At 43.0% G+C, this 26,570-nt stretch overlaps 2 protein-coding genes across 4 annotated transcripts in view; both read right to left on the bottom strand.

Annotated features, from left to right (window-relative positions):
• LOC115133596 (regulator of G-protein signaling 12-like) overlaps positions 1-16,432 on the bottom strand; it is a 72,572-nt gene extending 56,140 nt beyond the window's left edge. Inside the window, 4 exon segments of the mRNA XM_065021922.1 lie at positions 6,356-6,457; positions 13,563-14,083; positions 14,086-15,527; positions 16,258-16,432. Coding sequence (XP_064877994.1) covers positions 6,356-6,457; positions 13,563-14,083; positions 14,086-15,433 — 1,971 coding nt within the window. The 5' untranslated portion in view covers positions 15,434-15,527; positions 16,258-16,432.
• A 5,765-nt stretch (positions 16,433-22,197) lies between these two features.
• Positions 22,198-24,839, bottom strand: LOC115133779 (myb/SANT-like DNA-binding domain-containing protein 1). Of its 3 annotated transcripts, XM_029667265.2 has the most exons (4): positions 24,649-24,839; positions 24,249-24,550; positions 23,694-23,981; positions 22,198-23,393 (listed from the first exon to the last, which is right to left on the bottom strand). In XM_029667265.2, the coding sequence occupies exons 2-4, from the start codon at positions 24,506-24,508 to the stop codon at positions 23,093-23,095; spliced, it is 849 nt and encodes a 282-aa protein (XP_029523125.1). In that variant the 5' UTR covers positions 24,509-24,550; positions 24,649-24,839; the 3' UTR covers positions 22,198-23,092. The 3 variants fall into 3 exon arrangements, with proteins under 3 accessions (XP_029523125.1, XP_029523124.1, XP_029523126.1); XM_029667264.2 differs by having other exon boundaries at positions 24,249-24,839; XM_029667266.2 differs by having other exon boundaries at positions 24,255-24,838.
• Positions 24,840-26,570: the final 1,731 nt, after the last annotated feature.

The following is a 26,570-nucleotide window of genomic DNA, read 5'->3' as shown; positions in this document are numbered from 1 at the left end:
ACCACAGAAACACACAGACGCACACTTATCATTCAGTGTGCAAAGCATCTGATTTAAGTCAGAAATTAAAGCCTGAGATGAGGAAGGAATTGGCGTGCGAGGAGGAAGGGGGCCGGCGGGGCTTTGACAAGTGTGCTGAAAAATGAATAGAAGCGATACAAAGTTCACAGACAACAAAGCCCCAGCGTGCAACGAGATGCTCCTATCGCGTAATCTCCACACACACACAAAATACATCAACCGCTGATCATCACAGCTCCTCTGCTGAGACCAAATGGCAACCAGGACAAGCGAAACAGACAGAAAACAGCAGATTCGGCTAGCCGACAGGACAGTCTGGCGTAGCTACATGTCAGAGGCTCTGTGAGGTCAAATATAACAGTGTTTACTGATTCCTGACCCCTGTTGCCGCGGCTCTGACGCACATGGCTAACCACGGAAAAAGCAACAGAGCCGCCACATGTGCTCGCAGCTTCCGTAGCGTCAAACGGTGAGAGGTTATCCAAAAGCTCTCAAAACAAAACACCTTCCAATCCCTGTATAATGGGATATTCCAACGTCATGCACGCTAGTAATCTGGAGAGGCTGAGATACGATGACACTTGTTATTTATATGGTGAGGAACATAGGGAATCTTACATTGTGGGTGTAAAACTCCTTTGATGTAGCTTGCACAACATGCACCAGTTTGTCATTCCATATATTGTCTTTACAGGATGCCTGCCAAATGGAGGCTCTCACTTTCCTTATCAAGAAAGAGCAGATGATGTGTTTCTGTTGCTCTACATTGACAAATTTAGTAGACTTACAGTAGTGAGTGCATACATATTCATGTTTCCTTCCCGTACTGAGCCTTGCAGCGTGGCTCATTGATCTTTGACTGATGATCATGTGAAGCTGTTATAGCGTAGTTAAACTTGACTGAATACCGTTCTCCGGTGAAACAATGGTGTCTGGTTTAGCAAGGATGGTAAACGCTGAGCCCTTGGGGTGATGAGCCCTTGAAATGGAAACCAGGGGTGGGCGACAGCCATAGATGAGGATCTAATTGCCTTTGGCCACCATTAGAAGAAAACCTCAAACATAGTAATTACCTGGAATGTATACCATGACTTAAAGCAGCATGGGTAAATTGCACTCACTTTGTCATGGTTTCAGTGTGGCTGAAATGATGACTGCACAATGAAAAATGTGCAAATACGCCACTGTTAAGTTCTTATCAGACCACAGACGTGCTTACACAACAACTGTTTTGCAGCAACAAAAAACTCCCAGAGGACCAGCAATTCCTAAGAAACCCTTAAAAGGTCCAATGCAGCTGTTTTAATCTTAATATCAAATCATTTCTGGGAAACAATTATTACCTTGTGTGATTATTTGATTATTTTTAATTTAAATGGTCAAAAATAAACAAAAATAGCTTCTTAGAAAATAGCAATTTCTCAAGCAAGAATTTTGCTAGGACTGTCTGGGAATGGTCTGTGTGGGGAGGGGAAAACTGAAAACTAGCAAAATGGTTTGGAACTCTTGCTTATTGGTTAACTAATGTCACAAGGCAGGCCAAAACTTCATCCCACCAAAACATTTCAGCCAGTTATTTCAAACAGCTCTTACACTAAAACGGTATTATCATAATTTTCACAATTTCACAGTATTATTTTAACCTCATAGTGTGGAAATATATATAAAACACATGACAAATCATGTTTTTGACGTCACTGGGCCTTTAATTAGGAACTCCACCATTTCATAACTTGGAAAAGTACAGCTTGAGGAAAATGCTATACTTTAAAGGCGGGATTCCCTTACCGGACTATGTTCAAATTCCCTCTGCAGCCACCCACTGACCAAAATACTATTTAGCTGGTGGAATACACCCAAGTCTTAATGTTCCAGGAAACACTTGAGGAAATCCTAATACTCTTACTTGCTGTCCCCAATTTGAACGGGGATTCCCATTCAGTCTGTGGCAACCCAAATATAGCCGTTTGTTTTGCTAGCCAAAACTATTTCTGAGAGAATTACAGTTTGCGTCATAGAGAGGATCAAACAGTAGGATGAGCTACTACCCTGAGAGCCCAATTATAAAAGAGACATCAAAATGAGTTATTATTTAATTCAATACGAGCTGACCTTAGTCCAATGTTCATTTTTCTCTCTATAATAGTCCTACATGTCAACTGAAATGCTTTTGATGACAAAGTTTTCCTAATATTGCAATATGTTTTGTATCTAGAAATTTAATTTATGTGAAGCCCAGGCTTTCCTCGTCGTGTGGACAATAACATGTTGTATCCAATTTATTCTGTTGGATTAGAGCTATAAGTAGTTCATTACTAGGTAGCAGGTTTTCTTTGTTTGTTTAGGCCTATAGCAGACCTTTTTTGGGGGATCCTATTATAGGTGCATAATTCAGTTGTTTACATCCAGCATGTGCAGTTAGCAGGCTCTGTAGACAGAGATCATAGCTAATGCTAACAAAGTATGAAAGCTGTAGCTCGTTTTATTGACCTCACAGACACTTGCAACACGTCAAATGCCCCGTCTCTCTCCATAACCGTCACAGTAACTGTTGACCCTGAAGAGGCAGCAAGGCCCTAGTGTACTTGACCCTGAAGAGGCTGCAAGGCCCTAGTGTACTTGAAAGAATTGGAGATGGCCTCAACCAATGACATCGCTCTAGCGTTCGAAAATGGTGAAGTGGAGCAAATCTATATATGTAGAGTTCCCGGTTCAGGGTTCACACACTGACTGACAATACCATTATCTTATATTCACTCCTCTGCAGTACCAGTGACTAAGAAATCCCTCAGACAAAAAGAGCAGAAACCGTTAAGTCATAACATCCTATTGCTGTGTAGTACTAATGAACAGCCATGTTGAGGTAAGAGTGATTCAGCCGCTGTGCTGACAGAAGGCTCTGAAGTTGAGTCTTCCGCCCACTCCTTCGATGACAAACGCAAAAGTGAGCAAAACCAAATGTCAAAACCAATTAGGTCAGACATAAGAAATGTACTTTACATTGTGTGAAGCTGTTCTGTACAAATCAAATCAAATGTTATTGGTCACATACACATGGTTAGCAGATGTTAATGCGAGAGTAGCGAAATGCTTGTGCTTCTAGTTCCGACAGTGCAGTAATATCTAACAAGTAATCGAACAATTCCCCAACAACTACCTAATACACACAAATCTAAATGGGTGAATGAGAATATGTACATATAAGTATATGGATGAGCGATGGCCGAGCAGCATAGACAAGGTGCAGTAGATGGTATAAAATACATTATATACATGTGATATGAGTAATGTAAGATATGTAATCATTTTTAAAGTGGCATTGTTTAAAGTGACTAGTGATCCATTTATTAAAGTGTCCAGTGATTGGGTCTCAATCTAGGCAGCAGCATCTCTGAGTTAGTGACTGCTGTTTAGCAGTCTAACGGCCTTGAGCTAGAAGCTGTTTTTCAATCTCTCAGTCCCAGCTTTGATGCACCTGTACTGACCTCGCCTTCTGGATTATAGTGGTGTGAACAGGCAGTGTCTCGGGAGGTTGTTGTCCATGATGATCTTTTTGGCCTCCCTGTGACATCGGGTGCTGTAGGTGTCATGGAGGTGTCATGGAGGGCAGGTAGTTTGCCCACGGTGATGCTTTGTGTTTGGCCCTGTCCGGGGATATCATCGGATGGGGCCACAGTGTCTCCAGACCCCTCCTGTCTCAACCTCCAGTATTTATGCTGCAGTAGTTTATGTGTCGGGGGGCTAGGGTCAGTTTGTTATATCTGGAGTACTTCTCCTGTCTTATCCGGTGTCCTGTGTGAATTTAAGTATGCTCTCTCTAATTCTCTCTCTCTCTTTCTTTCTCTCGGAGGACCTGAGCCCTAGGACCATGCCTCAGGACTACCTGGCATGATGACTCCTTGCCGTCCCCAGTCCACCTGGCCGTGCTGCTGCTCCAGTTTCAACTGTTCTGCCTGTGATTATTATTATTTGACCATGCTGGTCATTTATGAACATTTGAACATCTTGGCCATGTTCTGTTATAATCTCCACCCGGCACAGCCAGAAGACGACTGGCCACCCCTCATAGCCTGGTTCCTCCAGGTTTATTCATAGGTTTTGGCCTTTCTAGGGAGTTTTTCCTAGCCACCGTGCTTCTACACCTGCATTGCTTGCTGTTTGGGGTTTTAGGCTGGGTTTCTGTACAGCACTTTGAGATATCAGCTGATGTATGAAGGGCTATATAAATACATTTGATTTGATTTGTGCAGACCGCACCACCCTCTGGAGAGCCTTGTGGTTGAGGGAGGTGCAGTTGCCGCGCCAGGCAGTGATACAGCACGACAGGATGCCCTCGATTGTGCATCTGTAAAAGTTTGTCAGCAGCCGGAAGAAGGCTGTTGCGCCTTCTTCATCACACTGTCTGTGTGGGTGGACCCTTTCAGTTTGTCTGTGATGTGTACGCCCAGGAACTTCAAACTTTCCACCTTCTCCACTGCTGTCCCTTCGATGTGGATAGGGGGGTGCTCCCTCCTGCTGTTTCCTGAAGTCCACGATAATCTCCTTTGTTTTGTTGACGTTGCTGTAAGGTTGTTTTCCTGACACCACACTCCGAGTGCCCTCACCTCCTGCCTGTAGGCTATCTTGTCATTGTTGGTGATCAGGCCCACTACTGTTGTGTCGTCTGCAAACTTGATGATTGAGTTGGAGGCATGCATGGCCACGCAGTCATGGGAAAACAGGGAGTACAGGAGAGGGCTGAGCACACACCCTTGTGGGGCCCCAGTGTTGAGGGTCAGCGAAGTAGAGATGTTGTTTCCTACCTTCAACACCTGGGGGAGGCGTGTCAGAAAGTCCAGGACCCAGTTGCACAGGACGGGGTTGAGAGCCAGGGCCTCCAGCTTGATGGTGAGCATGGAGGGTACTATGGTGTTGAATGCTGAGCTGTAGTAAATGAACAGCATTCTTCCATAGGTATTATTTTTTGTCCAGATGGGATAAGGCAGTGTGCAGTGTGATGGCGATTGCGTCATCTGTGGACCTGTTGGGGCGGTATGCAAACTGAAGTGGGTCTAGGGTGGCCGGTAAGGTGGCGGTGATATGATCCTTGACTAGCTTCTTAAAGCACTTCATGATGACATTAGTGAGTACTACGGGGCGGTAGTCATTTAGTTCATTTATCTTTTCCTTCTTGGGTACAAGAACAATGGTGGCCATCTTGAAGCATGTGGGGACAACAGACTGGAATAGGGAGCGATTGAATATGTCTGTAAACACACCAGCCAGCTGGTCTGCGCATGCTCTGAGGACACAGCTAGGGATGCCATCTGGGCCAGCAGCCTTGCGAGGGTTAACAAGTTTAAATGTTTTACTACGTCAGCCACAGAGAATGAGAGAGGGGAGAAGCAGTCTTTGTTAGCGAGCCGTGACGGTGGCACTGTATTATCCTCAAAGCGGACAAAGACGGTGTTTAGTTTATCTGGAAGCATGACTTAAGATTCCTGGGATAACAATGTAAGAAATAATACATTAAAAAAAATACTGCATAGTTTGCTAAGAATGCGAAGCGAGGCGACCATCTCTGTCGGCGCCATTTTATATAAGATACAGGTTTATGTTCCAAAGAGACTTGTTGAAAACCCTATTGAACTTAAACAGAACCAGATGCCTCAAGTTTTTGACACTACTGTTTAGGGTGTGTGTGTGTGTGTGTGTGTGTGTGTGTGTGTGTGTGTGTGTGTGTGTGTGTGTGTGTGTGTGAGTGATAGCGAGGGGCTGTAGAATCCCTGAGCAATGCTAATAGGGGAGAAATGTGGGAACGTCATTTAGCAGCACTGCTCGTTAGCAAGGCCATACCAACAGGGCCCATGCCTCAGGCTGCTCGTTAACAAGGCCAAACCAACAGGGCCCATGCCTCGAGCCCACACAAAGACCACTTTGTGAGCCACCCTCGCCGCAAGTGTGGCACCAAATATGAGAGATGAAGGCAAACAGAAATGAAAGGTTCAAAAAGAATGGAAACTGGAGCAGAACGGGGGAGGGAGGTTCGGCTGAATGTCCAAATTAGTCAAGCTGACCAACTCCTCCGCATATAAGCGAGCCGCATGCCCTCAAAATGCAGTTCCCAATAAAGATGGGTACACAACGTTACAGGGCCATTTTACAATGTTACAATAAGCCAGAACAGAGTTTTATTGAATTAAGTTGATTGAACACCAGATATTTTACTCTAATTCAAAAAACTCAAATTCCAGAAACACAAATGGGGTTAATACCAGGCAAACCGAGTAGGATGGTGCTAGGTTTTAAACGATATGACAACAGTTATAAATACTGCACTGGACATAGGGCCTACCTCCAGGTCGTCCAGTGATCGTGCCAGGCTGAGCCTCTTGGAGTGTCCAATGGAGTGACGGCCAGAGGAGCGTCCGGCGCCAATGCCCCAGAACTTGGAACCCTGTCATGGGGAGAAGAGAGAACATTAACCTTTTACTGCAGTGGGCTAAATCAAGGTCACACTGAGTATTTCTTAGTAGTCTTAAACAAATCTAATTTGAAACAAAAGTACACACCTCACACACATGGTTATGGGCTTTAAAAAAAATAAGAACTTGTACCATGTCAGATATAGAGTTGAAATGAATTCCATTTTGATACTTCACATACATTACAGAAGACTGAAATATAACAAAACTGTTCGAAAAAAAAAAATGTTGATTAATTATGAAAACTATTAATAACATTCTACCCATGAGGCCACAAGGTCATTTGACTGCAGGAAATGGATAATGACTGTGCCAACACATCACACTACTACATGGACCACTGATCCTATCATGGTTTCTGTCATACTTAGCTATGGGTCATGAGCCTACATAACACCATCATAAACATGACATAACACCTTTAACATGATGTAAGCATTAGGGATTAGTAAAGTAAACTTGTCAATGGTGATCATCCCTTTGTCTGGAATACATTTCCATACAAAATAGGCATATCCCTATACACTGTACAAGCTTGTAGTTTTGGAGAGATTTGCGAGTGATAAGGGACTATCTCACTGGGCAATTAAACCAAGATGATGTAAACCAACCAAGATGATGACAGATGTTCTTCCTGCCATGACCTTCAGGCCATATGGTGTGTCCTTAAATAAACAGGGGTCCTGACACGCAACTCCCTTCCTGCCCGACAACATAACTGTGATTGGCCAACAGATTGTACAAAAATAACGGACTGGCTACACACACACACACGGCCCATTAGTCTCAGTTCTGCACAATGTTGACGATTTCACAGACACCAGTTGAGCTGAGGTAGTGAAAAAATAGATTTTCACCTACTTTACCTCAAAAGGCTCCATCAAACTCAACTCCTCCCCTTTCATCTGCACCTTAATCTCACCGTTTCACTGCTACACGGAAGAAGCATGAGACACACATTTCGCCAGCAGCCCTGCTATTATAATGATGGGTGAAAGCCCAGCCTAATGTCTGAGCTGGAATAAAAAACTGCCGGTAATTACCATGGTATCACATGGGCTCTATCCTGTAATTTGCCTTAGCTTCCTGTGCAAAACTTATTTTCAGAACAGAGGACATTTCAGACAGACACATTATTCATCCGGTGTATGCACACAGGATAATAACTTTTGCTTGGATAAACAGCGAGAGACAAACACAACGATAAACAGCGTAATATTTTCCCCTATCATCTGACTCGGGTAATCTGCTCTCTGTACCAGAAAGAAGAGCGGAAATAAAAATGCATCAGATGGTAGAGGAGGATTCTCTCAATTTGTGCAAAGATTCTGTTTTGCCAAATGCCTGATATTCCATGGAACAAATCCATCTTTATCTACTGTACTCATGCATGCAATAGTGTAGCCACAGGAGAAACATATTATAAAAGGTTAACTTTCTGTATTGGCTTTTCAAAGTACTTTAATATGTTTTGAGGATTTTTCCAAAAGTTTAGAATGCACCTTTACTTCTGTGTCAACAGGAAACATAGAGTATACAGTATACAGGTAACTGCCAAAATAAAGGAAACACCATCATAAAGTGTCTTAATAGGGCGTTGGGCCTTGTGATGCGTGGGTCAGCTGTTTGTTCACCAGCCCGCAACTGCTAATAACCCATCCGCAACCGGCCTTGTGAAACTGTGAGGACGACACCTAACCCTAGCCCGCAAATAGAAAATGGATAGCAGAACGATTTTTTTGACAGGCCCAGGTTTCTGTTTATAATTTCTGACATTTTGGTAGGCTGTTTGTTAGTAATTAGATACATGCAGCTTCTCTTCTGTCAATACTTGTTGCCCTAGAAGACTAAACAAACCCTTGCTCACCAGAATGTCATAAAACAATAGAATGAATGCTTAAATCTAGTCGACATCGGTAAAGTTTGTTTTCGCTTTCATCTCAGCATCTCTCAAGCAGCAAAGACTTTTAGGGACCGCAGAGAACATGCACTAACGAAACATTTTGTGCAAAATTTCCAAATGACATCAGTTTGACCGGTTTTGAGGAAAATTAGAAGCTGTTAAAATGACCCAACATGTTTTTGATAAGATTTCAGTTTGGCTTGAATGCATATTTTATGTGGTTGAAATACAATCAGCTTTTATGATGCTGATAAAGACAACACTTTGAACGTGCCGTTAGGGACCGTCTGTAATTCTGTCATGATGTGAAAATAAATAATATTTCTACACTTCTGTTCCCGAGTCACTGCAAGCAATGCTTAATTCGGCAGGGGTTAACACTATCTTAAGCTATGTGAGAGGTTATAGACAGTCAGTGTCCAGAGTTCAGATAGGCTAGAATTCCATTTAACCCACCTGAACAGTACAGTTCCCTTGATGTGACATTTTGAAGTCCCCATCTTGCGACTGTCGAATTTCTATAGTGCCTCACAATCATCACACATAACACTGCTATCATCCTCTTTCACCAAATCTTTCCCAAGCATTAGACTACTGTTCTGGCCCTCCCTTCTATTTATTTTCAACTCTCTATTTCAAAGCTTTTCTCTTATTGAATTAAACAGCGACATTGTTCTTTTTGTCTCAGTAGATCGACATTAACTTAACAAGTAAAAAAAATATTTGACAAATATTATGTATTTTGCACGCTAGTCAGGCCCTAAAGCTTAGGCTACACACTAACGTCAGATAAAAAGAATAATAACATAAATTGCACAATAATTTATTAATTTAATGTATTGTTTTCTCTTTATTCTACCCATTTATGGATTTTAATGCATCTCTTTATTCACAATATTCCATGACCCTTAACCCGCCCAACCTGCACATATAACCGCGGGGACTGCGGGTTATGAGTCAAACCCCGCATCACTAGTTGCTTCCAAAAGAAATTCCATACTTTTGGTGTTCTGTTGATGGTGGTGGAAAACACTCTCAGGCACCGGCCCAGAATCTCCCATAAGTGTTCAATTGGGTTGAGATATGGTGACTAAGATAGCCATTGTATATGGTTTACATCATTTTCATGCTTATCAAACCATTGTATATGGTTTACATCGTTTTCATACTTATCAAACCATTCAGTGACCACTCATGCCATGTTGATGGGGGATTGTCACCTCATGGTAGGCAAAAATCAGCAAGACAAAGGAGCTGATCGTGGATTACAGGAAACGGAGGGCTGAATGCCGTCATTCACATTGACGGGGCTGTAGTGGAGCAGGTCGAGAGCTTCAAATTGCTCTGTGTCCACATCACTAAGGATCTATCATGGTCCACACACACCAACACAGTCATAAAGAGGGCATGGCAACACCTTTCCCCCCCAGGAGGCTTTGAAAAGATTTGGCATGGGCACTCAGATCCCCAAAAAGTTTTACAGTTGCACCATTGGGAGGATCTTGATTGGCTGCATCACCGCTTGTTATGGCAACTGCTTGGCATCCGACCGCAAGGCGCTACAGAGGGTAGTGCGTACGGCCCAGTACATCACTGGGGCCGAGCTCTCTGCCATCCAGGACCTCTATACCAGGCGGTGTCAGAGGAAGGCCCTAAAAATTGTCAAAGACTCCAGCCACCCTAGTCATAGACGGTCCTCTCTGCTAACGAATGGCAAGCAGTACCGATGCACCAAATCTGGAACCAACAGGACATTGAACAGCTTCTACCCCCCAGCAATAAGACTGCAAAATAGTTAGTTAAATAGTTAGCCAAATAGGTACCCGGACTGTCTGCATTGACACTTTTTGCGCAAACTTTTTTTGACATACGCTGCTGCTACTGTTTATTATCCATCCTGTTGCCTAGTCACTTCATTCCTAGTTATACTGTATGTACATACAGTGCCTTAAGGAAGTATTTATACCATTTGACTTTTTCCACATTTTGTTGTGTTATAGCCTGAATTTAAAATTAATTCAACAGAGATTTTTTGGGGTCACACAATACCCCATATAATATCAAAGTGTAATTATGTTTCTCAATTTTTGTTTTACAAATTAATTTTAAAAATGAAAAGCTGAAATGTCTTGAGTCAATAAGAATTCAATCCCTTTGTTATGGCAAGCCTAAACAACATTGTGCAAAATTTTGCAATAATAGTGTCCATCTCTGTACCCCACACATACAATTATCAGTCAAGCAGTGAATTTCAAACACAGATTCAACCACAAAGACCTGGGAGGTTTGCCAATGCCTCACAAAGAAAAGCACCTAATGGTAGATGGGTAAGAAGAAGAAAAAAGCAGACATTGAATAACCCTTTGAGCATTGTGAAGTTATTAATTATATATTGGGCAGTGTATCCATACACCCAGTCACTACAAAGCCACAGGTGTGCTTCCTAACTCAGTTGCCAGAGAGGAAGGAAACTGTTTAGGAATTACATTGTGAGGCCAATGGTGACTTTAAAACAGTTACAGAGTTGAATAGCTGTGATAGAAGAAATGTCAAGGCTGTGGGTAACTGGTGAAAGGTGTCAGGCACAAGAGAGCTGAGATGTGTGGACAAGGTGTTTAATACAAGATAACACCAGTATAAACACAATACTATGGTGCGGGAAAATACCGGCACCACGAAATAAACGGGCGTAATAACAAAGCAACAAAATACCAGTCGTCAGTAACAGCCTGAACAATAAAACAAGCACACACACAAACACGGGGGAAACCAGAGGGTTAAATAATGAACGTGTAATGGGGGAATTGAAACCAGGTGTGTAGAAAATAAAGACAAAACAAATGGATAATGAAAAGTGGATCGGCGATGGCTAGGCCGGTGACGTCAACCGCCGAGCGCCGCTCGAACAAGGAGAGGGACAAGAAAACTGTGTATGGATCAACAACATCGTAGTTACTACACAATACTAACCTAACTGACAGAATGAGAAGAAGGAAGCCTGCACAGAATAAAAATATTCCAAAACATGCATCCTGTTTGCAACAAGGCACTAAAGTAATACTGCAAAAAATGTGGCAAAGCAATTAAGCCACTTATTGTCCTGAATACAAAGTGGGGCAAATCCAATAAAACACATTACTGATTACCACTCTCTCCACTCAAGCATAGTGATGGCTGCATCATGTTATGGGTATGTTTGTAATCGTTAAGGACTGGGAAGTTCTTCCAGGATAAAAAATGAAACAGAATGGAGCTAAGCACAGGCAAAATCCTAGAGGAAAACCTGGTTCAATCTGCTTTCCATCACACTGGGAGATGAATTCACCTTTCAGCAGGACAATAACCTAAAACACAAGGCAAAATCTACACTAGAGTTGCTTACCAAGAAGACAACATCAATCAAATCAAATTGTATTGGTCACAAACACATATTTAGCAGATGTTATTGCGGGTATAGCGAAATGCTTGTTCCTGAATGGCCGAATTAAAGTTTGGACTTAAATCTGCTTGAAAATCTATGGCAAGACCTGAAAATGATCTTGCCATAGACAGACCTTGACAGAGCTTGGAGACTTTCAAAAAGAATGATGGGCAAATGTTGCACAATCCAGGTGTGGAAAGCTCTTATAGACTTACCCAGAAAGACAGCGGTAATCACTGCCAAAGATGCTTCTACAAAGTATTGACTCAGGTGTGAATACTTATGAAAACAAGATATTTCTGTATTTCATTTTCAATAAATTTGCTAAAAAAAATAATCTAAAAACATGTTTTCACTTTGTCATTATGGGGTATTGTGTGTAAATGGGTGAGAAACAAAGTCTGTAACACAACTAAATGTGGAATAAGTCAAGAGGTATGAATACTTTATGAAGGCACTCTATCTACCTCAATTACCTCATACCCCTGCACATCAACTTGGTACTGGTACCCCATATATATAGCCAAGCAGTGGAGGCTGCTGAGGGGAGGACTGCTCATAATAATGGCTGGAACGGAGCACATGGAATGGCATTAAACACATGGAAAGCATGTGTTTGATGTATTTGATACCATTACACTAATTCCGCTCCAGCCATTACCACGAGCCCGTCTTCCCCAATTAAGGTGCCACCAACCTCCTGTGTAGCCAAGTTATCGTTACTCATTGTGTATTTATTATTACTTTGCTATTTTCTTTCACCTGCATTGCTGGAAAGGGCCCGTAAGTAAGCATTTCAATGTTAGTCTACACCTGTTGTTAACGAAGAATGTGACGAATATAATTTTATTTACTGTGATAATGGCCTGCCCAACATATTTATACATGACTCTAAGCATGATGTAATGTTCATTTCTTAATTAACTCAGGAACCACACCTGTGTGGTAGCACCTGCTTTCAATAAACTTTGTATCCCACATTTACTCAAGTGTTTCCATTATTTTTGCAGTTACCTGTAAGTAGCCATTTAAGTACTTCTTCCATGGGGAAACTCACTCCCATCACAGTTAAATAGTGAAACAGGGACATCTTGTGGACAATGAGGAGAAGAACAGAAAAGGCTGTTTGGAACTGAACTTTCTTTGGATGTGGATTTATGACAATGACATCATTGAGGTATACACTAACAGGTGGCTTTTTCAAGCTCAATTCACAGCAGTGAAATTGCTGTTGTGTCAGAGTGAATGGTCTGTCCAACCTCTCAGTGCCTGGCAACTCAACTCCTGCAACTGTTTTATCACTTCCTGTAGAATGTAGTTGAACATAAAGCAAACAGAAACACAAAACCAGATGCTAAACAGAAGGGAGCATGCACATGTATTTTTGTTGCGTTGCACAAAGCAAATATAGGAGCTATCTTAACTTTGGGTTAGGGTTACACCCTGGAAAATTTTACTCTGGGCTCCTGGGTGGTGCAGTGGTCTAAGACACCCCACCTCAGTGTTAGAAGAGTCACTACAGACCCTGGTTTAATTCCAGGCTGTATGACAACTGGCTGTTATTGAGAGTCCCGTAGTGTGGTGCATAATTGGCCCAGTGTTGTTAGGGTTTGGCTGGGGTGGGCTGTTGTTGTACATAATAATTTGTTCTTAACTGACTTGCCTAGTTAGATAAAGGATAAATACATTCAGTAAACACATACAAGCATTGACACATCATGCAACACAACAGCATTCCCTCTTCTTATCTCACCTTGGTATTGGCATCTTTCCTGGGATTTCCATTCAGCAGCTCTCCAGATTCTACTCTCCAGAGTCGTTTGGCCCACTCCTCCCTCTGGGGCAGCAGCATCATGGTCTCTGCTGCCAGGTACCTGTCTGGTGGGATCTGGCTCATGGGGGGTGGCAGAGCGTTGGTGCTACCCACCGTGGCTGGTCCTGACCAGCTGTTAGTGGCCGGTGTTGCCTGGGACTCGGGCTCTCCACCTCGGCCCTTAGGCCACCTCTGCTTAACACTCATAGAGAACCAGCGCTGACTGCTTCTGAAGGAGCCTCCTCCTGTTAGGTTCTGGTTCTTAGCCAGAGGGTACGGTGGTGGCGGGGGCTTGAACTGAAACTCCAACCTGGGAGGAGGACCACCGCATAGGCCGGTTAATGACGCCGGGCCAGGTAGAGATTCGGAAAGGGAATTTGTGCTGCCTGGATTAGGATGGCCGTTTAGTTTTAGCCAGCCATTTTGATGAGCTACTATTTGGGTGAGGTCTCCTTCAGCCTGGGGTAATCCTCCCATGGACAGCTGGGGAGCTGGCCCCCAGGGTCGTTTCCGCGGGCGATGGGGAAATCCCTGTCCGCTCTTTCCTCAGGGGGGGAGGTGTTTCCGATCCCACTGTCTCCGTTGCTGCTGGCGCTGCCATTCTTACTGGTGCTGCTGCGATTCTGTTGCGTGTGGAGGTGGTGGGCTAAGTCTCTGTCCAGCCTGGTTCTAAGCCTCTCCACTGCCTCCCCCATTTCACAGTATAAGACAGATACAAACTGGAGAACGGAGGGGGGAGTGAGGGGGAACTCCAGGCAGCCCTGGGTGTCTGGGTCGGGGGTGCAGTCGAAGCCGAAGCGCCCTGTGATGCCCAGGTGGTCACTGTGGTGGCACAGCTCAGGGTCGATGAAGAAGACGTGGCATGAGGTACTCAGGGGACCGTTCTGGCCAACGTGGCCGCCAGAGATGTGTGCAGTGGTGACCAGACAAAAGAAGCGCCTGTCCTCGGAACACACCACGCCCAGGACAAGGTTCTCGGCAGGGAAGGCGGCCAGGACGGCTCCTGTGTCATCACAGAGGCGGACGCAGTCGAACATGATCTTCATCATCACCAGCGTGTGGGTCTCCTGCTCTGTGCCCATATGTCTGATACACCCGCGGATCACCTGTAGGCAGTCGTCCTCTGAGCCGTGTCTGGACAAGGCCAAGATCAGTTCAGTAGAGCCCAGGTAGCCCACCACCATGGCTGTGTTCAGAATACTCCAGTCTCGATTCACATCATCCTCCTGCTCGTTGAAAACAGAGTCGCTGTCTGCCACTCGGGCGGTTTCCTCCGCAGACAGGAAGACAGGCTGAGTTTTGGAGTTCGAAGGCTGGATCCAGGGGGACATGTCAGGTTCTGACACAGGTCGTGGATTAGCTGGGGTGGCATTTACGGAGTTAGAGGACAAGTTGCCAGAGTGGGCTGGAACAGTGCGAAAAACTCCCCCCTTCTGAAAAAGCTCCTTTCCCTCTGTTCTAGAAATCCTTAACTCCTCGTCGCTGGAGGATAGGTCCACCAAGGGCCCACTCCCGACAAGCACCACCAACCGTAAAGGGCCTTTACAGGTGCCAATCAACTGCACCACAGCCTCATGGGATGCCTTTGCCACATCAGTTCCGTTGACGCTCACTATACGATCCCCCTGCTTCAGTCCCACATGGTCTGCAGGGCTGCCCTCCAATATTCCACTCAAGAGGCACGGGCCTTGTCCCGATAAGGTAAACCCGTATCCTACACGTCCTCGAACAACCTCAACCCGTCTGACTTCACGAGGAGAGATCAAATCCAGACGCCTCCGCACCCCTTCAGCCTGTCCCGGCATCCTCATCCTGAATGTGGCCGTTTTTTTCAGATGCAGAGCGTTGGAACCGAATGACACTCTGGAGTGGTATCTTTTTAGTGCCAACACTGAAGTGTAAACACTAAAAGTAGACAAGAGAGAGAGATTTAAGCTGAGTGAGATACAGTGTATCAAATAATGATTAGGCATAGGCCTACTGTAACATTATTTTTAACAAACTGAAACTGTAACACTTATCATGTGATATCATTATGGTACACAACATATTGTTTGTTATACAATGTATAAACTAAATAATAATGGTGTGATACAATGTATTATGCACAAAAGCCATAAAATATATTTCCCCTTTATTTTAGAAACATTCACTGTAAAGAAAATACTGTAAGATTTCATTCTGCAGCAATAATGCTGCACACTATAACAATCTCCAAAAAAAAATACGAAAATATATACATGAGTTGTTATAGTTTAAGCAGACAAGTGTGGGTTGAAGAGACCATTTAGCCTCGTTCCATGTCAGCGTGCAAATGAACCATCTCCTTGCCAAAGAGTAGACAGCGCCAGCTGGCCCCCTTCTCGAGAACCGTTCAATCAATGCACGAGCATTCAAGCGAGACGTTAGTTAAAGAAACATGCTCGAGCGCCTTGATTTGGTTTCGTTTGACATCGTTTCTCTACCGCTCTTAGTTAAATGTTTACAAAACAGCAGACTAGTTCGGCATTGTCCATCGAAATACAACAAAACAAAATATAGCCTTGCTAAAATATTTCCTAGTATTAAATGTAAAGTAGTCTCGAAAACTCTCGACGTCTAGATATAATGTTGCCAGTGCTGAGACTGAAATTACCGTTTAAAAGCTTCATGAAGTCAGTTTAAAGGTTGCATACTCCCAACAGTCCAAACTAGTTAGAAATCCACACGTGCGTAGTTTCCGTAACATAATTTATATTTTCCAAAGTTTCCCTCCGGTATTATGGTATTCCATATACCACGGATGACAAACTCCACCCGCCTCCATTCATTGTTGGGGAATTACAAAGCGTCTTTCATAGTAACCATGACATCGTTTTCAGAGCACGTGATTTCTTACGCCAATCCCCCTGTCTGAGAGCTCAATATTCAAATATTTGCGGTGATCCTATTGGTTCTGATCATCTGAAATGGATAGCCTAAATAAAAACATTGTTGATGTTGTTTAGGTCACATTTCAAACACATATTTATTACCAACATGCGCTAATATACACTTTACTAAGCATGACAAATAACTATGCAGATGTAGCCTAAATGGCTATTAAATGCAACCACCACAAAATTAATAATGTATATATAACAAGCTAATTAACATGACAGGATGAATTACACCTCTCAAGAGGTGATCATTTGTTGCATCCTGCCAGGAAAGAAAAACAACAAGAAAAAAACTGTGAATTATGGTCAAAATGCTGCAAGGTCGCAATAGGAGTGAGTCACATGGTCCTTTTGCACACCACAGTCATATAGACACAGTGAGTCAGTCAATGGAAACAGTGAAAGCCGAGAAGTTTTATGCATGTTTAGGCCTACTAAAACCCTGGACAAAAACCTTGGGCCTTGTAAGATAGTGAAGTGATAGAATCAAATAAGCAGGCTATTGATATTTTTTGCATATTTTTCTGTATATTATTTAGCTGTTTTCACAAATGTAAAATGCAAAGCCTATATGTGGCGAAACTACATTCAACTCCCTTCTATTTAATCCCATGGTTTCACATAAGAGAGCACTTCAAAACAATGCAGTTTTAAGTGAGTTAATGGAACTGTCATCTCAAATTATCCACAACACTAACCATTTCCTAGATTTGTCTAATTAGGATGTCTTGCACTTTCAATCGCTCAATGTGATCCAAAAAATAGTTTTAACAACATATATTGTATTTCCCTTCCCTCTGAATGAGGACTTTTTCAGTCAAGGCACTAGCTGCCATTTCAGATATATCACATACAGATACACTACCGTTGAAAAGTTTGGGGTCACTTAGAAATGTCCTTGTTTTTGAGAGAAAAGCAAATTTTTTGTCCATTAAAATAACATAAATTGATCAGAAATACAGTGTAGACATTGTTAGTGTTGTAAATGACTATTGTAGCTGGAAACGGCTGATAATTAATGGAATATCTACATAGGCGTACAGAGGCCCAATATCAGCAACCATCACTCGTGTGTTCCAATGGCACGTTGTGTTAGCTAATCCAAGTTTATCATTTTAGAAGGCTAATTGATCATTAGTAAACCATTTTGTAATTATGTTAGCACAGTTGAAAACTGTGGTGCTGATTAAAGAATCAATAAAACTGGCCTTCTTAGACTAGTATCTGGAGCATCAGCATTTGTGGGTTCGATTACAGGCTCAAAATGGCCAGAAACAAAGGTCTTTCTTTTGAAACTCGTCAGTCTATTCTTGTTCTGAGAAATGAAGGCTATTCCATGCGAGAAATTACCAAAAACCTGCAGATCTCGTACAATGCTGTGTACTACTCCCTTCACAGAACAGAGCAAACTGGATATAACCAGAATAGAGAGGACATGTACACTAGATTGTCTAGTTTGAGAAACAGACAAGTCCTCAACTGGCAGCTTGGTTAAATAGTACCCGCAAAAAACAGTGAAGAGGTGACTCCGGGATTCTGGCCTTCTAGGCAGAGTTGCAAAGAAAAATTCATATCTCAGACTGGCCAATAAAAAGAAAAGATTAAGATTGGCAAAATAACACAGACACTGGACAGAGGAAGATTGGGACAAAAGTGTTATGGACAGACTAATCTAAGTTTGAGGTGTTCGGATCACAAAGAAGAACAATCGTGAGACACATACAAAATGAAAAGATGCTGAAGGAGTGCTTGACGCCATCTGTCAAGCATGGTGAAGGTAATGTGATGGTTTGGGGGTGCTTTGGTGGTGGTAAAGTGGGAGATTTGAACAGGGTAAAAGGGATCTGGAAGAAGGAAGGCTATCATTCCATTTTGCAACGCCGTGCCATTCCCTGAGGACAGCGCTTAATTGGAGCCAATTTCCTCCTACAACAGGACAATGACCCAAAACACAGCTCCAAACTATGCAAGAACTATTTAGGGAAGAAGCAGTCAGCTGGTATTCTGTCTATAATGGAGTGGCCAGCACAGTCACTGGATCTCAACCCTATTGAGCTGTTGTGGGAGCAACTTGACGGTATGCTATGTAAGAAGTGCCAATCAAGCCAATCCAACTTGTAGGAGGTGCTTCAGGAAGCATGGGGTGAAATCTCTTCTGATTACTTTAACAAATTGACAAATAGAATGCCAAAGGTCTGCAAGGCTGTAATTGCTGCAAATGGAGGATTCTTTGACGAAAGCAAAGTTTAAAGGACACAATTATTATTTCAATTAAAAATAATTATGTATTACCTTGTCAACGTCTTGACTATATTTCCTATTCATTTTGCAACTAATTTCATGCATGTTTTCATGGAAAACAAAGACATTTCTACGTGACCCCGAACTTTTGAACAGTAGTGTAGATGTAGGATCTTAATTTGAGCCAGTTTGCTACAGCAGGAAAATAATCCAGCAGCAACAGAAAATGTGAATGGTGTGGATTATATTTCATGCACTTTTATTTTAAGGGTTGATACATTTTTCATAAGGGAAAATCAAGTCTGCCATTTGAAAGTGGAAATTCAGAAGCCTTTTAAAACCTCAAATACACTACAAGTTAAACATGTCTGTCATGTCCTGACTTTAGTTCCTTTGTTATGTTTCTTGTTTAAATTGGTCAGGGCGTGAGTTGGGGTGGGCATTCTATGTGTTGTTCTAGTTTTGGTTGTCTATGTGTTTGGCCTGGTATGGTTCTCAATCAGAGGCAGCTGTCAATCGTTGTCTCTGATTGAGAACCATACTTAGGTAGCCTGTTTTTCCCACTTGTTTTGTGGGTAGTTGTTTTCTGTTTTGTGTATTTGCACCTTACAGGACTGCTTCATTCACTCTCTTTGTTGTTTTGTTATTCAGTGTTCAGTTGATTTATTAAATATTAACATGGACACATACCACGCTGCGCATTGGTCCGATCTTGACTACTCTTCCTCAGATGACGAGGAAAATCGTTACAATGTCCTGCATCGCAAATAAGTTCTCAGGATGATCAAATTAAGATCCTACATCTGTAATATGTTTTGTTACACATTATACAGTACCCGTCAAAAGTTTAGACACACCTTCTTATTACAAGGTTTTTCTTTATTTTTACTATTTTCTACGTTGTAGAATAGTGATAGACACTAATAGTGAAGACATCAAAACTATGAAATAACACATTGAATCATGTAGTAACCAAAAAAGTGTCAAAAAATCTAAATATATTTTATATCGGAGATTCTTCAAAGTAGCTACCCTTTGACTTGATGACAGCTTTGCACACTCTTTGCATTCTCTCAAGCCTACTTCACGGGGTAGTCACTTGGAATGCATTTCAATTAACAGGTGTGCCTTGTTAAAAGTTAATTTGTGAAATGTATTTACTTCTTAATGCATTTGAGCCAATCAGTTGTGACAAGGTAGTGGTGGTATACAGAAGATAGTCCTATTTGGTAAAAGACCAAGTCCATATTATGGCAAGAACCGCTCAAATAAGCAAAGAGAAACGACAGTCCATCATTACTTTAAAACATGAATGTCAGTCAACCCGGTCAGTCAATTTTTCAGTCGCAAAAACCATCAAGCGCTATGATGAAACTGGCTCTCATGAGGACCGCCTGTCACGACTTCCGCCGAAGTTGGCTCCCCTGCCTGTTCGGTGGTCGTCGTCACCGTCCTACTAACCGCTACCGATCCCTTTTTCGTTTGTCTGTTGGTTTTGTCTTATTAGTTTCACCTGTGTGTATTTTGGTTTAATTAGCTTCCCTATATGTAGTAGTTTGACCCGCCTTTGTTTTGTGCGGGATTGTTTTTTGTTACTCTGTTGGTTGTGGTTTTCATGTTTGTATTCTCCGGACTGTTTGGTCCTGTGTTTGGGCTGGTCTGTTTTATGCGCCCTGTATGTTGGCGTGACCGTTTTTTTTTTTGGCTGGAGAATAAATCAAGATTTACTGAACCCTGCTCTCTGCGCCTGATTCCAACCCACCACTCCTAGTAGGCTGTGACACCGCCACAGCAAAGGAAGACCCTGAGTTATCTCTACTGCAGAGGATAAGTTCATTAAAGTTACCAGCCTCAGAAATTGCAGCCCAAATAAATGCTTCACAGAGTTCAAGTAACAGACACATGTCAACATCTACTCCAAATTTACGACTTTTGGTTCCAACAGCCATGTCTTTGTGAGACGCAGAGTAGGTGAACGGATGATCATGGTTGCTACCATGCTGTGTTTTCATGTGTTGCTGCCATGCTATGTTGTTGACCTTAGGTCTCTCTTTATGTAGTGTTGTGGTGTCTCTCTTGTCGTGATGTGTTTTGTCCCCGCAGGAGGCCTTTGCCGTCATTGTAAATAAGAATTTGTTCTTAGCTGACTTGCCTAGTTAAATAAAGATTAAATCAAATTAAAATTAAAATCTCTGCATGTGTGGTTCCCACCGGGAAGCATGGAGAAGGAGATGTGATGGTGTGGGGGTGCTTTACTGGTGACACTGTTTGTGATTTATTTAGATTTCAAGGCATACTTAACCAGCATGGCTACCACAGCATTCTGCAGCGATACGCCATCCCATCTGGTTTACATTTAGTGGGACTGTCATTTATTTTTCATCAGGACAATGACTCAACACACCTCCAGAATGTTACTGTCAGACCGGGTGTTGTATGTGGAGGATGAGGGCTACCGTAGATATCTCAGATAGGGGGGAGTGAGGCCTAAGAGTGTGTTATAAATAAGCATCAACCAGCGGGTCTTGCGACGGGTATACAGAGCTGACCAGTTTACAGAAGAGTATATATAGAGTGCAGTAATGTGCCCTGTAAGAGCATTGATTGCAAATCTAATGGCAGAATGGTAAAGAATATCTAGCCACTCAAGAGCACCCTTACCTGCCAATCTATAAATTACGTCTCCGTAATCTAGCATGGGTAGGATGATCATCTGAATCAGGGTTAGTTTGGCGGCTGGGGTTAAAGAGCAGCGATTACAATAGAGGAAACCAAGTCTAGATTTTAACTTTAGCCTACAGCTTTGTGCTGAGAGAAGGACAGTGTATCGACTAGCCATACTCCCAAGCAATTGTATGAGGTGACTACCTCAAGCTCTAAACCCTCAGAGGTAGTAATCACACCTGTGGGGAAAGGGGCATTGTTTTGGAGGTGTTCAGAACAAGGTTAAGGGCAGAGAAAGCTTGTTGGACACTAAGAAAGCTTTTTCGTAGAGCGTTTAACATAAAATCCGGGGAGGGGCCAGCTGAGCTATGCTGTTTATGTAAATTGAGAAAAGTGTGGGGCCTAGGATCGAGCCTTGGGGTACACCCTTGGTGACAGGCAGTGGCTAAGACAGCAGATGCTCTGACTTTATCAAGGCAAAGGGTGGCTACTTGGAAGAATCTAAAATCTAAAATATATTTTTTTGGTAGGAAATAGGAAAAATAAAGAAAAACCCTTGAATGAGCAGGTGTGTGCAGACTTTTGACTGGTACTGTATGTTATCATTTAATATGATGTGTTATTGTTTGGAGATCATATTACATTACAGTACACACAGTGTGAATGCTGACTTTATGTCGGCTACATTATGACAATATTTAGGATGAAAGGGAGACAAGATTGTATCAGGAATAGTTGAAAGAGACAAAAAATGACAACAGAACATATGTTTTTATTTCAGTCATACATTTCAAACAAGTAGGCTATGCTAGTTGGAAGATGCATACACCATAGCAGGACACACATTAAAAAATAAGTGATACAACACCAAATGCCCATGCCTTTTGTCATTAAAATATAGAATTTGTGGACAAACGTTGTCTTTTGTTAATGTGAATAAGCACAGTATTTTCCTAGCTTGTAGATATCGCTCAAAACGATCAATGAATGGTGGAACTTGTCTTAAAGCAGCCTCAGCCATACACCTCTGAACCCTCACGCCTGACCTCTCACTCTCTCACAGCAACCACTAGATAGCCATGCTAGAAAGGACAAAACCGGCCTCAGCACTGATGAGCAAGTTGCTTTTTCCTCTCTCTGCCATTGAGCATTCAGGTCAGGGGTAAGGTTAGGGTGAGATTGACATTATTTACTCTCAATCAGTTGTTAAAAAGTGCCATACACCAGGTGAAGCATAGCCATATTATAGCATATAACACATAGCCATGTAGCATATAACACATAGCCATGTAGCATATAACACATAGCCATGTAGCATATAAAACATAGCCATGTAGCATATAACACATAGTCATGTAGCATATGGCATTTATTTTCTAGCATAGCCATATAGTGAGCACCACCGGGACGCAATTTCGATACAGCTATGTCTTTTCGTAGCAGGTTAGGAGAACTTACGCAGCAGGTTAGGATAATTAATGTAGCAGGTTAGGATAATTAGGTTAAGGTTAGGGAAAGGGTTAGGTTTTAGGGTCAGCAGAAATGCTCACCTAACCTGCTACGAAAAGTCACTTGCATCGAAGTGGTGTGTTTTTAGGGAGTCCTTACCACCACCACTACCCTCCTTGACCCCTCACTCTGGACCCTTCATCCCTGGCCTGGCTCTTTGACCCCAGGCTGGGCAGCAGCACCCCAGGCTGGCGTGGGGGTCGTCAGTGGCTGGATCATCTTCTCCAGCAGGTTCATCATGCGCTCCTGGAGCTGCAGGCTCTGCACCTGGAGGAAGTTCTGCTGGTGCATGACGCGGCGCACCTCGCGGCATGTCTCCTCCACCGCCCGGCTCACCTTCCGCTGCTCCTGCAGCATGGCCTCCATCACCTTCAGCTTCCGCCGCTTCAGAGACAGGTGCTGGTGCACTTTCTTCCTCTTGGCCGGCGCCGGGTGGGAACTGGACAGAAAGGGGTTTTGTTAGTTAAAGCAATGGTAATGACATCATTTATAGAGAGAGTAATACAAGCATTCAAGAGTTCTGTATGTAGGGCCATTTTCGATCAAACTTGGTAAAGCGGTTTCACTACAAAATAATGTGAAATTAGGCAGTTTAGCTCAATACCTCAGCTTGATACCCCCTCTCTCTCTCTCTCTCTCTCTCTCTCTCTCTCTCTCTCTCTCTCTCAGGAGGTGTCCTCTTTTTCTTTCTCTCTCTCTGTTTCCTCATTTGAAGCCCAATATGTAAACATGGCCTTACTCGGGACAGGGAAGTCCAGAGTGCAGGCTGCCAGAGCTCTCCCATCCAATCAGGTCCTTCCTCATCTCCATCTCGTCCGAGGAGCCTGTGTACTCCGGAAGGAAGCCCGTGGGGAGGCCCTCTGCATGGGACATCGAGGCCTCTGTGGAGGTGGAGGGGCCAGGAGACTGGAGCTCAAACGAGTTCATAGTCCCATTGTCGTCAGTCTTGGTGAGGAGCTTCTCTATTGCTTTGTAGTACGGCCAGTCGGGTGTCCCACCGCTCCCATTGGTTGTGCACTTCATTTTCCTGTCAAATAAGGAGTTAAGGATGGTATATATTGGTTTGGGTTAAGTAGGTGACATAAGAAGTCTGGGTTTCTAAGTATCATAGCAGCCTGTATTGAGTTCTAGTTATGCAGGATGCTCTGACACCTGTGGAGTTACATTCCAACGTAGCCTACTTCAGTTCTTTCTGGATATTAAAGTGCATTCATACAATACAAGATTTTTATGGATTTATGTTGCCACCTTTTTCAACCCCCACCCCCCAAAATAAATAGAAGGTATTTCTTACACTTGCCTGTACTGGAAAGACATGTTGGTGATTTTCATCTTTATCTCCTCCCGGTGGCGTTGTTCTCCGGTGAGCTCAAAGAACCTCTGGGCCATCTTCTCGTAGATCTTGGCGTTCCTCTTACATTTCTTCAGCTCGGCGACATTCTGTTCCCATACATACAGAAGCCCCTTCATCTCTGCATCGGTCCAGTTTCGGGCCCTTCTGTGCTTCTCGCTGTGGCCCGGAATGAGGTAACTAAAACTCTCCTCTGCAGCCATTTTGAAAGCCCTCTCAAAAAGCACTCTCTTCCTGTTTTGGTTCTGTAAAGAAAAATAGGCCCCAAAAACGGTTTAGTTTGAAGCCCTTCTCTGCTGTCTAGCATTATGTCAGTGGAATGTGGTTGCAAACAGTCACACACCGCTCTGCCTGTGCTGTGCCCTTCCCCCGAGCTTAGCTGAAAGAGGACTCAAAATGGGCCCTAGGGCAGGAGAGGGATCCGGTTAAAAGCTTTTAAATGGAGGAAATCGTCACTGTGATGTCAAGTTGCCCTAGCAACTAGGAGGAGGCCCCTCTTTCTCCCTCCCCCCCTCTCTTAACCACTCCCTCTCTTTCACTTCCTCTCTCTCGCTCTCTTGCTCCAATGCAACAACAAAAAGCTTTTAGCTGAAAGGCAATGAGGTATACCAGAGATTACAGGAAAAACAGATTTGAAATATGAGCCTTGGGGGAGGGAGTAGAGCAAGAGAGCAGGTGTCATTTGTTTCCTTGGCAACAGGCCTTTGGACTGGGCAGGCTGCCAAGATGTTAAAGCATTTAAATGCTTTTAATAACAGACAGGGACTGGCTTTTTGCAGTCAAAGTGGTGCAAACAGGAGTATATTACTCTTCACCTGAGGAAAAGACACCTACATTTTTTATCAAAAGCAGCATACTTTGGCAGTGTGTGGATACTATTCTCAATGCACAATTAAATGATATGCAAATTATATGAAAATGCAGGGGGAACAATTGTATTGAAATGGGTATGTATTGGTAGTTGTAGAGTACATTCAGGGGGGAGTCAGTGTATTCTAATTATCCAAGACAATGGGAGTCCTGTCGGTAGGTCAGCTTATGTGTGGACAATTGAACACCCTCCCCCACCCACACCACAATATGGGCCTTGGCCTGCAAGGGTGAGCTCAGCATGTTATTTCTCTCTCAATTCAATTCAATGGACTTTATTGGCATGGGAAACATGTTTACATTGCCAAAGCAATTGAAATAGATAATAAACGTAAGTTAAATAAATAATTAGAAATTAACAGTAAGCATTACACTAAAAAAAGTTTCAAAATAATAGAGACATTTCAAATGTTATAGTATGGCTATGTACAGTGTTGTAACAATGTGCAAAAGGGCAAATAAATCAACACAAATATAGTTTGTATTTACAGTGGTGTTTGTGCTTCACTGGTTCACCCTTTTTTGTGATGACAGGTCACACATCTTGCTACTGTGATGGCACACTGTGGTATTTCACCTAATAGATTTGGGAGTTTATCCAAATCTGATTTGTATTCAAATTCTTTGTGGGTCTGTGTAATCTGAGGAAAATATGTGTCTCTAATATGGTCATATATTTGGCAGGAGGTTAGGAAGTGCAGCTCGGTTTCCACATAGTGTGCACATAGCCTGTCTTCTCTTGAGAGCCAGGTCTGCCTACTGAGGCCTCTCTCAATAACAAGGCTAAGGGAAAGGGAAAGGGGGATACCTAGTCAGTTGTACAACTGAGTGCATTCAACTGAAATGTGTCTTCCGCATTTAACCTAACCCCTCTGAATCAAAGAGGCTGACATAATCGACATCCACGTCTTCGACTCCCAGGGAACAATGGGTTAACTGCCTTGCTCAGGGGCAGAACGACAGATTTTTACCTTGTCAGCACGGGGATTCGATCCAGCAACCTTTCAGTATGCTCACTGAGTCTGTGCATAGTCAGAGTTCTCCTTCATTTGGGGTCAGTCACAGTGGTCAGGTATTCTGCCACTGTGTACTCTCTGTTTAGGGCCAAACTGCATTCCAGTTTACTTGGTTTTTTGGTTAATTCTTTCCAATGTGTCAAGTAATTATCTTTTTGTTTTCTCATGATTTGTTTGGGTCTAATTTTGTTTCTGTCCTGGGGCTTTGTGGGGTGTATGTTTGTGAACAGAGCCCCAGGACCAGCTTGCTGAGGGGACTCTTCTCTAGGTTAATCTCTCTGTAAGTGATGACTTTGTTATAGAAGGTTTGGAAATTGCTTCATTTTAGGTGGTTGTAGAATTTAACGTCTCTTTTCTGGATTTTGATCATTGGGTATCA

Source organism: Oncorhynchus nerka, linkage group LG8 (assembly GCF_034236695.1).
Source record: "Oncorhynchus nerka isolate Pitt River linkage group LG8, Oner_Uvic_2.0, whole genome shotgun sequence".
In the NCBI taxonomy this organism is placed as follows: Eukaryota; Metazoa; Chordata; class Actinopteri; order Salmoniformes; family Salmonidae; genus Oncorhynchus; species Oncorhynchus nerka.
Note: the sequence above shows the minus strand (reverse complement) of the source record. Positions and strands in the feature narration are given on the sequence as shown.

Excerpts from the sequence above, each read along its gene's own strand:
- LOC115133779 (XM_029667264.2), bottom strand. The coding sequence starts at position 24,508 with ATGGCTGCAGAGGAGAGTTTTAGTTACCTCATTCCGGGCCACAGCGAG. Across the intron at positions 23,982-24,248 it reads TCTTTCCAGTACAGGCAAGT|GAAAATGAAGTGCACAACCA; the intron begins GTAAGAAATACC and ends CTTATTTGACAG. Across the intron at positions 23,394-23,693 it reads TCTGGACTTCCCTGTCCCGA|TTCCCACCCGGCGCCGGCCA; the intron begins GTAAGGCCATGT and ends CTTTCTGTCCAG.